At 31.2% G+C, this 15,145-nt stretch overlaps 2 protein-coding genes across 2 annotated transcripts; both read left to right on the plus strand.

The window, feature by feature from the left end:
* Positions 1-129: 129 nt before the first annotated feature.
* Positions 130-12,456, plus strand: LOC136978943 (heat shock factor-binding protein 1). Its single transcript, XM_067274782.1, has 3 exons — positions 130-288; positions 9,592-9,658; positions 11,576-12,456. The coding sequence occupies exons 1-3, from the start codon at positions 166-168 to the stop codon at positions 11,662-11,664; spliced, it is 279 nt and encodes a 92-aa protein (XP_067130883.1). The 5' UTR covers positions 130-165; the 3' UTR covers positions 11,665-12,456.
* A 1,225-nt stretch (positions 12,457-13,681) lies between these two features.
* LOC136978931 (uncharacterized) lies at positions 13,682-15,145 on the plus strand. The gene has a single exon (XM_067274768.1). It carries the CDS (start codon positions 13,682-13,684, stop codon positions 15,143-15,145), a length of 1,464 nt encoding a protein of 487 aa, XP_067130869.1.

Below are 15,145 nucleotides of genomic sequence, written 5' to 3' on the forward strand. Positions count from 1 at the left end.
TTAACGTTCTGATAAAATCATTTTCGTATAATAAACAATCTATTTAATATATTCGTAATTATTGTTAATGAAATTATTAATTAACTGTTTATGATTTTCCGTTTACTCATCAATCGAATAATTCTTTGAATAAATTCCTGCTAAGCGTCGCTGTCTCTAATCAAAATGGCGGATCCAGCGAACGAAACACAGGTGCAGAAAAGTCAAGAGATGAAAAAAGATGCTAATAAAAAAACTAACGAAGAAGGTATACCAGATCCTAAAAGCATACAGGATTTAGCACAATACGTAAGATATTTCTAAATTTAATGCATAAGAAATTAATGCATTTTTTTTTTAAATGATGATAATCTTCTTCCGGGTAGTGAACTCGTGTATCCGAGTCAAACATACAAATACTTGTATTATTTCAAAGATTAATTGAATTGCTAATTCAACGTCAGGATAATCCGTACTTCTCCTCTTGGTTATAATTAGAATCTTAAGAAGGAAATAATTTTCAGAAATTTAAACTGAGAGTTTAATTCTTTCTCCAGAATCTACAGGACCCATTAAATTATCTCAAAAACTCAGAAATTTTTGGTGAGATATTTAATCAGAAAATAACAATTCTTTCTTATAGTATGGCTAGTCCTTAAATTGGCTTTAATATTTGTGTAAATGTCTGAATGAACTCGTATTTTAATGGTGATTTATAACAAGCGGAGAAACAATGGCTGCATTCGGCAGACTCATCAGTTCTGGAGCTGTTGAGTATTTTTCTGCTGAACGCTCTCTATGGTAGCGCTCTTTCGGAATGTGTTTGGTGTTTTGATGTCACATTTGGTGGCGTACTTTGTTTACGCTACCTATCACTACCGATGAGGCTTTTTGTTCCGATGCATACGTCGCTTGTCGTCCTGCAGATCCAGGTTGCTGCATAACAGCTACCAATTTGTTCAGTTATTACTGTTGAGTCTGCTGAACGCAGTCAATATGTGAACCCTTACCACACACAAAAATTTATATACAACTAATTAATAATTTCTTGTGTTTCCTTCTATATTGATTATAGGCTGGTGTGCTGTATGAAGCTTTGTTATTCTTCAGACATATTTTAAACTATGTATTTTTGAATTATCCATGGTAGAATACTTTCTTTACCAGAAGTTTTAAACCAAATATAACAATTTTGGCAGATGGTGCATGTCCAAATTAAAGATTGACAAAATTGGATAAGTTAGGATAGTTTGGTGATATCAATATATTTTCTTTCAACTGGATAAAAATAGTCAATAAGAAAAACACACCTCTAAAAATTCAGCAAATAATTTTACTAATAATTTCGAATGGTTTTACCGATCTTCATCAGTTAAGATGACATAGATTGTGAAAATAGAATGTAAATTTAAAAATAAACGTTAAGCAGAATTCTAAAATAAATATATAGATACATAACCAAAATTGGTAGTTGTGAATAATAAATAAATAACTACAGAAATAAATTAAACAATAAAAAATAAAAATAGACAAATAAAAGCCCCTTAATAAATTAATATTCAAAAAAAGATTGCCATGCGGTAGCCAAGCTATCAGCATCTCTATGGTTGATGCAACCTGTTTTTCTGTGCACTTTAAATATCTATAATTTTTCCCGTAGTCCCGTAATTCCACTGCGGGAATTTACTCCATCCCGATAATTGACCAACGTTTCAAATCAAGACTGGTCTACATGGGTGCCACTAGGCACAACTTAGAGCAATGGATTAAAGAACATAAATATACTATTGATAAAAATCTCGATAGCAGCTTATGCACAACATCAGGACATTCAAGTGCAATGAGAGCAGGCTTCTATCATCAAACCAACATCAAAGATAAATACTACGGGATATCTAGAAAAATTGTAGATATTTAAAGTGCACAGAAAAACAGGTTGCATCAACCATAGAGACACTGATAGCTTGGCTACCGCATGGCGATCTTTTTTTGAATATTAATTTATTAAGGGGCTTTTATTTGTCTATTTTTATTTTTTATTGTTTAATTTATTTCTGTAGTTATTTATTTATCATTCACAACTACGATTTCGGTTATGTATCTATCTATTTATTTTAGAATTCTACTTAACGTTTATTTTTAAATTTACGTTCTATTTTCACAATCTATGTCATTTTAACTGATGAAGATTGGTAAAACCATTTGAAATTATTAGTAAAATTATTTGCTGGATTTTTAAAGGTGTGTGTTTTTCTTATCGTTTGGTGATGTTTCTATATGCATATTGGGCTTTGCGATGTTTGTTATCAGTTTGTGAAATAGTAAGAACTTACCTTATCCCAAATTTAAAATAGCCTATAATGTGACAAATTATTAAGAGACAAGTCTTTATGGAAAATGACATGATAAAAAATGTAGTTTGTAAAGCTTGTATACTTTTAAGTAAAAATATAATTTTTTAATTTCTTATCTCATCATTTTTGATGGGAAAAAAATTAAAAAACTGCTTAATAGTGTGATTTTGCTTACCATTAAGTTTAACAAAATTACCAATTTTACAACAACTGATAGATTTTATTTATTTTATTGCCATTTTTAATGGGTTACTGCTATATTTACATATTTTACTAATCAGTTTTAATTAATTCATTTTGTTATTTTTTATAAAAAATTATTTTCTAGACTTTTTCTTTGTTTTTTGATTTTGTAATTGAAATTATAAAAGAGAGAAATATTTTATTAATCCATTAACTGTCAAGAATATTAAAAATTATATATAAACAAATTTTATTTGATCTTTCTGTTTTTACTCTGAGATGGGCCAATCCAGAGGGGTACAGAGGCTCAGACCCTTCCCATTGATACTAAAATAATTAAAATGTGTTTTAACTTTAAAACATTGTTTATAAAAACATTTATGACAAATATGGTTTTCAGACCATCCACAACACAATGCTTAATTCTTGTCTTGCACATGTCAATAAAAGGTATTTACAATTACTCAAACATCTTTAAATTTTGAGTTAGCTCTCCCCTTTGGGTTCTTCTGGATCTGCCACTGCTATTAGAATAGACATAAAAACTTTACAAAAATTAATAATTCATTTTAATTTAAAAAAATTGCATATATTTGTCATTGACTATTAGCTTGGATGGCCAGATGGCCAAAAGTTACAGTAGAAACCTACCATCCCAGCCAAGAGACCAGAGATAGTGTGTGGACAAGTTGAAAAAAATCCAAGAATTTTTCTGGAGATGGTTCATCTGAATCCCTGAGGTCTGCAAAACCTGTAATAGGCTTGCTAAAAAATGAGTGCTCTTAATGCCCATAGAGTTGAAAGAGTTAGAAAGAAAGAAAGAAAAAAAACTGTTAGTATAAATACAGAAGTTTAAATTTTCTGTAACAATTTATAAGTGTTATGAATTGAATTACAGTAATACCCCACTTAACGTGGGGGATGTGTTCCTAGACGACAAAGCGCTAAACGAAACAGTGTTAAATGAGGTCATTTTAACATAGAGTAAATAGGGATAGGGAAACATGCAACCAAAAGTAAACAAATTTTACTTTAATTTTAAGAGATTTTTATATTAATTTGTATCATAATACATGTTAAATAACACACGAAAATGTAACTTCATTTTTTATGATGAAGGTCCTGGCTTTTCTGAAATTCTTGAATTTTTTGTGATGAACTTGTCTAGTGATGATTTTTGTCGCTTTCTTTTTCTTTCATTAAGCAAATGTCGATAACAGGAGATCGCATCTAAAACGCCTCATTTTGCTTTTCACTCCTTTCAAAATCTGGATCATTCGCAACAATTTGATCAATGATTTCAGTTATCGTTACCAAACTTTTACTAAGGGAATCTGTAGAGAAATTTTTTGGGTTCTTCATTTTCAGAATCTCTATTTTCTAGTTCTGCACGAATTCCTTGATCTGCCAGTTTTTGAAAGCGTCGTTGGTAAGGCTCTTACCAGAAACCTGCTGTAACTCCTCAATATCTTGCTTGTCTACATCTCCTAGTTCTGCAGTATCAATTGGGTTGACAATTTGATCAGTCCAACCTAACAATACAGCAATAGGCTCTTATCGTTGAGAATTCTTGGATACCTTCAGACATAACTTCTTCCACACTTCATTCATGCATTTATCAGTTAATTCTTGCCAAGTGAAGCCAATATTGCCTATGCCATCCATCATGTTATATTTTTTCCAAAATTGCACCAAACAAACAGATTTAAAGAAAATACATCTTTTTGCCACCTTTTGCTAATTGATTTGTGTTTATAAATAATCATATTATATATGAATCAATGAAATGCTGTGATAATTTAAATTATGTAAATTTTGAGCTTTTTTTTTTAGCAGACCGCATTATATCAAATCAGCATTAAGTGGGGTTTTACTGTAGTTGGAAAGCAAATGCGTATTGCATTGTTTGACTTTGCAAATTCTGCATCTTCTGTTAGCTTTTTGTTCATATTTTATGAATAAATGGCCAGTATTTTCTGTTATAATTTCTTATGGTAAATATGAACTTGATGGTCATCCTCTTATTTACATTTGATACATTGTATTTGATATATTTTGTAAAGTAATTTTAATTTGCTTTTTTTCAGATATGAAGAAATCAAACAATATATTATAAAACTAATTGTAACATGTCGTTATTTATTCTACCCAATTTAAAACAAATTTAAATCCAAGTTGTCTTAGCCATTTTACATGGGTTTTTGACAATAAAAATTTAGAAAAGGTTATTAGTTAACAGAATGTAACTGAATATAAATTTCTGAAAAGAAAGTCAGCAGTAATTAGTGATATGCAAAGAAAGTTTATGAACCAGGGAAATTAACATAAAATAGGATCTTGTATTACAAGAGGCTCCTGTAATGAAAGATAGGATGTAAACACTTGTATTAGGAGCTTAATAATAATATTTTATAATAAAAAAAATGGGTAGGGTAGATGTACCAGTTTTGGCCAGTGTACCAGTTCTGGTCAGAAAACAAATTTAACTTAAAAAAAATGGGTAGGGTAGATGTACCAGTTTTGGCCAGTGTACCAGTTCTGGTCAGAAAACAAATTTAACTTAAAAATATAATCACCACACATTCAAATCTGTCCAATGAAACAAACTTTTATTGTTAACTGTGTGAACAGTTAACAATAAAAGTTTGTTTCATTTGTGATTATATTTTTAAGTTAAATTTGTTTTTTGGCCAGAACTGGTACTACACTGGCCAAAACTGGTACATCTACCCTATCAGAGCTGGAGTCAGTCCATTTTCACTAACTCTGACTTAAGACTCCACATCTTTGGTAAAGAGTTTGAATCTACTCAAGTACTCCTGATATAAATTGTTAAGCTTTTGACAATACAGGCTTACACAAGACATGATGGCAGCTGCTTATTCTTTTTGTAAATTAGGCTTTAGTCCAGCAATTTCCAACTGAAGGTACTGTACATGCTTGATGGTTTAGGGGTATGCAAAAAAAAATTAATAATGGCAAATGTACTATAAGAATATTCAGATTCTGCATTGAGGTCTTTGACCACTTCACAGCACTCAATGGTTAGTTTTAAATAAAAACATAATTATATCTTTATTATATTTGTGTCCTTCCTCCATCACTTTTTTTGATAAAAAAAAATTTTTTGCATGTAATAGTACAGTGCTATATAATTGACCAAGGCACCACTGTTTGATGAACACACAAGATAAAACTTACTTAACATTATATTACTACAATTCTACTAGTGCTAACATTTTGGCATGTTATAAATTTGTTTATATTACAAATTTAAAAGTAAGTTTTTAGTTAATTTTTATGATATTTATTTTATATTTAATTTAAATAGCTATTTAATTTAATCAATTTGCATACATTTGTACTGCCACACAATCATAATGTTTTATTATTAATTAATACCAGTTTCTGTACAGTAATTTTTATCATTATTTTAATTCAAAATTAAAATTAATTTCTACATTCATTTATGGTTAGATATGGATCAGTGGTTTGGTCCACCAGTGTTCAGGGAATAAGCAGTTTTATTCCCTGAACATTGGTAGTTTGATCATGGGTTCATTCCTTGTCAGGACAGGCTGGCCACATGGAGTTTTCCAGGTTTTCTCCACATCTTTAATGCCTAAATAGGGGCCATTTACCTTTAACAGACCTCCCAGAGGACATCTCCACTACGCAGATTGCCCAAGTGCTACATTGCCATAACAAACAAACAGATCAGTGATTGAAAACTGGTACAGTAAAAGAGCTGAAAAACAAATTTTGGAAAGTGACCAATTATCAAGCACTTCTCAAGACACAATGTTTTGGTGCAAAACACTGAAAGGGCACAGTCTTCAGTTCCACAGGGAGGTAAAAAGAGAAAATACTGTGATGACTACATGAAGTATTAATTTTCCTATATAAGAGCTGATGATTGACCTAAACAGAAATGTGTAGTTTATGGGAAGTGCTGTCAAATGGCAACATGAAATCTTTCCTATATTTATGGCATCTACAAACAAAATATGCCAATTATAAAAACAAGGAATGTAATTTTTTTAAAAACACTTAACAGCTCAAAATAAGAATATTTTTATTTTAACATTGTACAACTTGCCAGCTAATAGAAATTATGAAAATGCAATTGAAGCTATTATTAGTTTGTTTTTTATTAACCAATTTCAAAGAGAATGGTGTGGTAGGTAGAAAAATAGAAAAACCAAGCACTAAATATTTGTACCAATACTTTTAATCTTTATCAGTTTGTAGCCCTGTGCACTGCACCTTCCTTGCCATGTACTGCTATATGTTTACAGTTGACACAAGTTTAAAATACAACTATATAAAGTACAAACATTTTTCTAATGTAAGGGGTACAATTTAGAAAATGGGCTGCCAACAGGTATGCAAGTCAAAAAAGGTTGGTAACCAGTGCTTTAGATAATTTCTTCTAACATACCACTTTGTCCACATGTGCCCTAGGTTTACCATTCCTGAAAAAATAATTATTTCTTTTCTCCTGTAATGTTTTATGTTAACTAATGGTAAAATTATGAAACTAGTACTTACTTGTGTTATCACTGATTTGTCAGAACCATAAGACATTAAGCAAAGGTAATAATTTTATAATGCCATCTGATTTTATCAGCAAAAGATGTACTGATGCAATATTACATGTAACATCAAATTGTTCAAAAATGTTAGTTGTAATAACATTAATATTTTAATTTTTATATGTTTTAAATATACATAATAAAGAATAAAACTTCAAAACTTCTATATAAATCAAATACAGATATTCAGGGTTATTCACAAGTCTATGAAACATTTCAAAAATTCACCACTCAGTATATAACAGATACATCTTAGAGAAATAAAGGTTATTTTTTTCTTTATTATAGATTCTCAGACTATTTTTTACATACTTACAAATGCTCATTGTGCCTTCTTTACACAGTGGCAGACATTTCAACAATACTTCGTTTTATTCCATGAACATGTGAGCAAGTCAGTCAGTAAATCTCACAGCTGCAACAATACAAGGGCTGTTCGGAAAGTTCGCGGCCTCAAATAGAACAACAAACAAAATAATATTAAAACTTTTTTATTTTTTATTGTAGTCTCCTTTATTAGCAATGCACTTATTCCAGCGATGTTCTAGCTTTTTTTATGCCATCACAATAGGTTGATTTGTCAAGGTGTGCAAAATACTCATTCACTTCAGAGATGACTTCGTCATTTGAGTGGAATCTCTTTCCAGCCAAGAAATTTTTTTGGTTTGGAAAAAGGTGGAAGTCACTGGAGGCCAAATCAGGTGAGTACGGTGGATGTGGAACTAATTGGAAGCAAAGTTCGTTTCTCTTTTGTTCAGTGATTCTGGCGGAATGTGCAGGTGCATTATCGTGGTGGAACAGAAACTTTTTCAAGTGTGGCCTCTTTTCTTTGATTTCTTTCTTCAGTTTTTCCGAAAGTTCACAGTAATAGACAGCATTGATGGTCTTTTCTCTTTCTAGGTAGTCAATAAAGATGATGCCTTTAGCATCCCAAAAAACCAAGGCCATCACTTTCCCCACTGATGGAACTGTCTTTGCCTTCTTTGGTGGTGGCGAACTGTGGTGTTTCCATTGCTTTGACTGTTCTTTTGTTTTAGGAGTGTAGTAATGGATCCACGTTTTGTCAGTAGTCACAAACCGAGGCAAGAAATCCTGTGGGTTTTTCTGGTAGAAGTCCAAACACTCCTTTGACATCAAAGTGCAAACACGTTTTTGCTCGGCAGTCAGCAGATGCGGCACCCATCTTGCTGAGACTTTTGTCACCCAAATTTTCAGTTAGGATGTGGTGCACTCGGTCGACAGAGATGCCTGTTGTCTCAGCTTTCTCACGCGTTTTCAAATGACGATCTGCTAACACCAAATCGTGGACTTTGTTGATATTTTCTGCAGTGACAGCAGTTGACGGCCTTCCACTGCAAAAGTCATCTTCCACACTCTCTCTGCCAGATTTAAAAAGGGCTGTTCATTTTCTCACAGTGGTGTACGAAGGAGCAGACTCTCCCAAAACTTCATCCATGTCAGCTTTGATTTGAGATGGGGTCAACCCTTTTTTTGTCAGGTATTTTATGATCGCACGAGTCTCCATCTTCTCCATTTTTGACAAAGTATGTGCAAACTGACTATCTGCTAAGCTGTCGTGGCAAAACTTTACGACAATCAAGCGGAAATTGTTATCGTATCTTTAGCAAAGATGGCTGAATTCTTCCCGCCAGAAATTAAATTGATTGCAGCGCCACATATAGGCAAGGCCGTGAACTTTCTGAACAACCCTCGTATGGTTGAAAAGTTTTCTGAGACCAGTAGGGAATGGGATATAGAGAAGTATCCTCCATGAATTCCAATGAGAAAAAGTTAGTGAGGTTAGATTTAGTGACCAGAGTTCCCATTGTACAAAAGCCATATGGAGACCTGTGCATTCAGTATTGTGGCTAGTTGTCATGTAATCATAATTTTCATTAAGCTGTGGCATTAGCCTGTTTTCCAATATGTCTCTGTATGCTAACCTTGTGAAGGTGGTTTCTGCAAAGAAAAATGGCTCATATATTTTGACCATTGAGATTGTGCAGAAGAAATTAAAGAAATCTTTTTGTTGTTTTGGTGTGTAAATTCCAACTATATGATGCAGAGTTTGGTTTTTAAAATGCTTCATAAATTTATGAATGAACTTATAACAACTAAGATGAGTCCATTTAAAAAGTATTAATTTAGACAAAATTTATTTTGTTTCAGAAATACTTTTAAAAAACTTTATATCTGCATTAGTGAAATATTAATAAAAACAGTATTAATTTCTTCAAAAGGTTAATTTGAGTAAGTGTAAAAAATCTCAAATATGCACAATTATATGTATGAAGTTTTCAGTAGTTTTTTCATGTAAAATTATAGTAGTTTTGTAAGAGTTAGCAGTTAATTCAAATCACTTAATTCATTTCAATATGAATTATTTTTATTAAGTAAAATTTAATATCAAAAACATAAAATTCTATTTTAAAATGAACTTATTACCAAATATTTATATTATATTTTATTTTTTTAATAAGGTACAAACTTTGTTGCAGCAGATGCAAGATAAATTTCAAGTGATGTCAGATCAAATTCTTGCTAGAAATATCCTTTTTATTAATCTAATTAAATTATTTAAATTTATATATGTTTAAAACTACTATATATTAATAACTTAAATATATTATAATGTAATATTAGGTAACAATTATCCTACTTATTTAAGGAAACATCTCAGATATAAAATTTAATTCAAATTTCTGTGTCAAGAACAAAAATGTTTTAAACTGAGAATGAAAGCACTTTTGGATTTTATGCCAATCTTCCAAAATTAGAGAAGAGTTTTGAGTTTTTCATCTTAGGATGGACACGAACTGAAAAACTCTTGAGTTTATGAAAAGTTTTTAAAAACATTTGTTTCGAAAACAACTATCAGATTAAAATTTTATGAATATGTAATATATATATGTGTGTGTGTGTGTGTGTGTTACCGGCAAAACCCGATTTTACGCCAAACTAGTTTGGCGTAAGCGTGTCAGGCCAAACTAGTTTAGAATTATTATTCAAGTATATTAATGGTTAAAATAAAATTAAAAGGCAATCAATTAGATTAACAATATTTATTCAAACATAGTCTACTTAATTATAAAAAATGGAGTTAATGTTACCCTAGATATCAAAGGTGGCGGCTCATCTCCAATTCCAGCAATCAGAAGACAGGGATCAGTGAGGACGCACGTTCTAACCTAACCTAACCTATTCTAATAAATTACCATAATTATTACCAACCAAATTATTAACCAAATTTTTCCTACCCAAAAGGTCGTGTTGGATTCTGAGATGCCGGCACTTTTTGACTTTTTTTTCCGAGTGAACTCGGCGAGCAATAAAAACGTTATTTATTGCATTTTTGAAAGCTCAAAGAAATTGGAGAACTTAAATTTTTTGAAAAAAGTGCGAGAAAAAATCCACCATTAATACACTTGAATAATTCTAAACTAGTTTGGCCTGACACGCTTATGGCAAAACTAGTTTGGTGTAAAATCGGGTTTTGCCGGTAACATATATATATATATATATATATAATGATCCAAGTGACAAAAATGCATCATAACAGACCTACAGAAATTGTTATAAATTAGTAGTGCATTTTTGTTATTTTAGAACTTTTTCTTTAAGATGCAAATATGCTTTTAAGACAGCAATTTTATTAATGGGACATTTTGATTTTCAACACAAGTGTTGAGTGTTGAAACCAACAATTTGACGTCATCAACGACGTTCTAACTTCGAATATGAAGTGCTTAGTTCCCATTCTTCAAGATGGATTTTATTCAAATGTCATACTAATTACCTATAACATTGGAAAGCAGCAGTCAACTTATCTGTTGAGTCAATATTGACAAGTGTCACTTTAATGTTAAAAAAAGGAACGACTTTTAACGAACGTTGAGATTAGTGCTTAGTCAACATTGAAAATTGGAATGTCCCGTAAAATTCTAATGTAATTAAGAATGTTACAAAAGTCTTTACAATTATTTTATCTTTTTGTAAAATTTTTATTTATTTTATTTTTGCTTCTGGCATTAGTTGAAAGCAAATATTAATTCTATTATAGAATATACAATTTTATCTAGTTTGATAAAATTGTGTATTCTAAATTTATATATTTTAACAATTATTTAATTTGACACACAATAGTAGATATGTTGTTACCAAATATCTACAAGTAAAAGCTGAATTTTTTGGTTTATTCTTTTGCTAGATTTTAATTATTGTAACTGACTAATTTGGATAAAAGATAGGCAGTTAGACTATCACCTTGTGGCAAAATTAATTAATTATTCCATTAATTTTAGAATTAATAACAATGTATAAAACTCAAAGTAGCAAATAAATTTTGAGTGGCTGTATTTACTAATAAAAATTATGAGAGAGAGGATTTATATTCCTACTATTTCTAATTATTACCAATAAATTAATTTTATGTAGCTATGTCTTAATTTCTTTAACATTTCGTACTAGATGATATGGGTCATCGCATAGATGATCTCGAAAAGAACATTGCTGATTTGATGACACAAGGAGGTATTGAAGACAGCGATAAGTGATTTGATAATTTTAGCTAATTGTTTTTAAAATCTTAATGTATTAATATTTATATTAAACAAACTCCTTTGTAAGGATACAGTTTATCTAGCAAACAGAAAAAACAAACGAAAAAAATGTTTCATGTCCACATTATTGATAAATTTTAAACATATTTACGAGAAATTACTTTTGATAAATCGTAAAAATCTAAACACTTTCATATACAATAACCAAAACTCTGTCACTCAATCAGCTGATTTGCTGATATGCATATCATTTTCCTAAATTAGGATTGTTCCATTTAATGAGAAAATATTAATTTTTTTGAGCATTTTCTTTATATAATTATACAAAAGAAAATTATTAAAATAATGAAAATATTTTTAATTTGCTACATTCAATATTTGCCTATATACATTATATGTCATTTTGTATTTTGAATATAAATTTAAGAAATTTAACATTGTCTGATTAAAAAAAAAATTGATGTCTAATTGTTTTATATGCTTAAAAATTTAAGCATATTGTAAGCTACAGTTTCTGTGATAATAGCTTTCATGTTGTATTTTACTGATCTTATTAAATATCAATATTATGACTGTTCATAATAAGCATGTAGATAATAGTTTATACTTAAAATAATTGATATTTAATATTATATATATGTTCAATTTTATTGCAATACCAATTAGGTTAAATCAGAATGATTTGTAATTTATTTTGTTTTTCATTTGAAATAAATTTATGAAGAAAGTGTGTGCTATTAATTTGAATAATATTAAAGAAAATAAATTGGTTTCATGTAAATATAATACTGTAGTAGAAACTTGTTCTTAAATATAAATTAGATGTCTCCTTTAAATATTCAGATATTGAAGAAAAATTAATATATTTGTTTACATTAATATTACATTATAAAAATCTTGATTTTAATAATAATTAGGAGCAAATAAAACGGAAATAAAAATATCAAAAGGAGTTAGTAATGGTGATAAATTCCTGCCTAACTACATACAGTATATAGCAAGGGAATGATGATTGAGGAATTTATAGACTCTCAATATACTGATCTTAAAGTGAATGGCAAGCTCTTCACTACAATTTGCTTTGCAGATGACAGCCCTCACAGCAGAAAATGATTTGCAGTATTCTCTAAACAAAGTGAATGATCTTTTAAAAGAAGAATTCAGCATGAAAAAGAAAAGGACAAAAATACTGAGGTGTACAAGATGTTAAACAATTAAACATTCAACATACACATACAAAAAATTACGATGCAGGAAAAGGCTGCCTGCCATTCAGAAGGATTTTAATTTGGATCCAACTTTTATCTTGAAGAATTTCTTGTGGATGGTCTGTCTCATCATAATTATGATCAAACTGGTAATCGGCAAAATATACAGATCGCCCATGTCTCGTGTTGTATACAAATAAACCAAACCAATTGACACAAGATATACTAAATTCAAGCATAACAGGCTGAAATTTTTTTTATAGACACAAATTGTATTTTCAAGTAACAGGAAACAGTTCCAAAATTCTGTAAATTGAATGCATTGTAATATTTCATCACATTATAATTGAAAGCTCATGTCGAATAATGTTTTTCAAGCACCAATACAGCTAAATTGAGATTTTTATAATAAATGCTGTACTGGGAAACGATGCAGCAAATGGTATCTTTATTACTAAAAAAAATCCGACTGTTTATTGTGATAAATGCTTCCGACTTATCATCTTCACTGAGAAAACGTTGCATTTACTGTACAGACAAAATAGTCCCTCACCACCTGGCCGTACCCATAATAGGCTTGCTAAAAGAAGCTCTCTTAGTGCCCACAGGGCAGAAAAAGCCCTGAGATTTCCTTACTGCTGTCCACACATAGTAACCAAAAACTTCTTCAGAACAGGGCGAACGAAATTCTTGAGAAAATCTCGCAGTGGAGTAAAATGATGAAACTGAAAATTAACTACGGGAAATGTCAGTGCATAGTATTCCCAAAATCCACTCCGCTTAAGAAAGCACTAATAATTAAAATGGATGATCAACGAATCAGGAACAGCACAGAGATTAAATATTTAGGTATCGTACTAGACAACAAGATGACTTGGAAGAACCATGTATATTACATATACGATAAGACTGTCAATACTATACACTCTCTAGCATCGATTGCAAGGAACAAATGGGGCTACGATAGTAAGGCATGCAGGTTACTCTACACGGCGGTAATTGAACCAATGATCACCTATGGATGTGAGATCTGGGGGGAAGCGGTTACAAAAACACGCATTAAAAGAAAACTTCTTTCAGCACAAAGGAAGTCTGCAATTTCGATTACAAAATCTTACAGGACAGCCCCTACTGACTCCACCCTTGTCATTGCAAACCTCCCATCAATTGACCTCATCATCATAGGAAAGGTCTGGCAATTTCTACAACTAAAACTATCATCGGGACGCATCAATAGGGAAACATACAATAGAGAAACAGAAAAAATAGGGGTCAAAGAAGAAGCAAAAAATACAGCTGACCACATACAGAAGTACAAACTGGATAAGGAACCGCAGGACTACGCATACCATCCTAGCTTCACGATCGACGAACACATCAATTTGAACGAAAGCGCTATAGCAAACGGATTATGTATCTTTACAGACGGATCAAAGTCAGGAGCGGGAGTGGGAAGTTCCATAGTCGTGAAAAACAAAGACAAAAACATCTACCAGGCTAGATATAAACTTCAGAACCACTGCACAGCAAATCAAGCAGAATCATATGCAATCTACAGGGCTCTCAATTGGATAAATGAAAACAGACAACACCACAAATTCAATCGGATAACGATCTACAGCGATAGCAGAGTGGCATTGCATCAGATTAAAAACATGAACATCAAGCTGATTGCGGTTAGAGAAAACATTAACATACTTAAACACCTAAGAAGTAAAATTAGAATTAATCTAAATTGGATAAAAGGGCATGCGGGTACTCAAGGTAACGAGAGGGCAGATCTTTTGGCTCGCTCGGCTCCGAATTGGACAAATGACTACAATTATAGTTACACTCCCATAACTTGGTTAAAAAAGAATATCAAGGAATTCATCTGGCAAAGGTGGCAGAAGAGATGGGATGAAGGCACAACTGGAAGAATAACACACGAATACATTCCAGACGTCAAGCAACGTAATAAATTCGAACATTTAATACCCAACTTCAACATAACCCAACTGTTGACAGGACATGGGAACTTTCGGAATTACCTCAGGAGGTTTATCAAAAAGACAGATGGTATGTGCCAATGCCCTCTGCAAGAAGCAGACACGCCACAACATATCATTTATCTCTGTCCAAACTTTACGAACCAAAGGAAAATTCTAAGAAAAAAGGTAAATGATGAAAATGAACTTTGGCCATGCGAACTTAAGAAGTTCATTAATAACAAGAAAATATATGCAGCCTTTAAAGAGTTCGCAAAAACTATTAACACTATAAACTGA

The sequence above is a fragment of the Centruroides vittatus genome, unplaced genomic scaffold (genome assembly GCF_030686945.1).
Source record: "Centruroides vittatus isolate TY-2023 unplaced genomic scaffold, ASM3068694v2 contig_564, whole genome shotgun sequence".
Lineage (NCBI taxonomy): Eukaryota > Metazoa > Arthropoda > Arachnida > Scorpiones > Buthidae > Centruroides > Centruroides vittatus.

Excerpts from the sequence above, each read along its gene's own strand:
- LOC136978943 (XM_067274782.1), top strand. The coding sequence starts at position 166 with ATGGCGGATCCAGCGAACGAAACACAGGTGCAGAAAAGTCAAGAGATG. Across the intron at positions 289-9,591 it reads TACAGGATTTAGCACAATAC|GTACAAACTTTGTTGCAGCA; the intron begins GTAAGATATTTC and ends TTTTTTAATAAG. Across the intron at positions 9,659-11,575 it reads AGATCAAATTCTTGCTAGAA|TAGATGATATGGGTCATCGC; the intron begins ATATCCTTTTTA and ends AACATTTCGTAC.
- LOC136978931 (XM_067274768.1), top strand. The coding sequence starts at position 13,682 with ATGGATGATCAACGAATCAGGAACAGCACAGAGATTAAATATTTAGGT.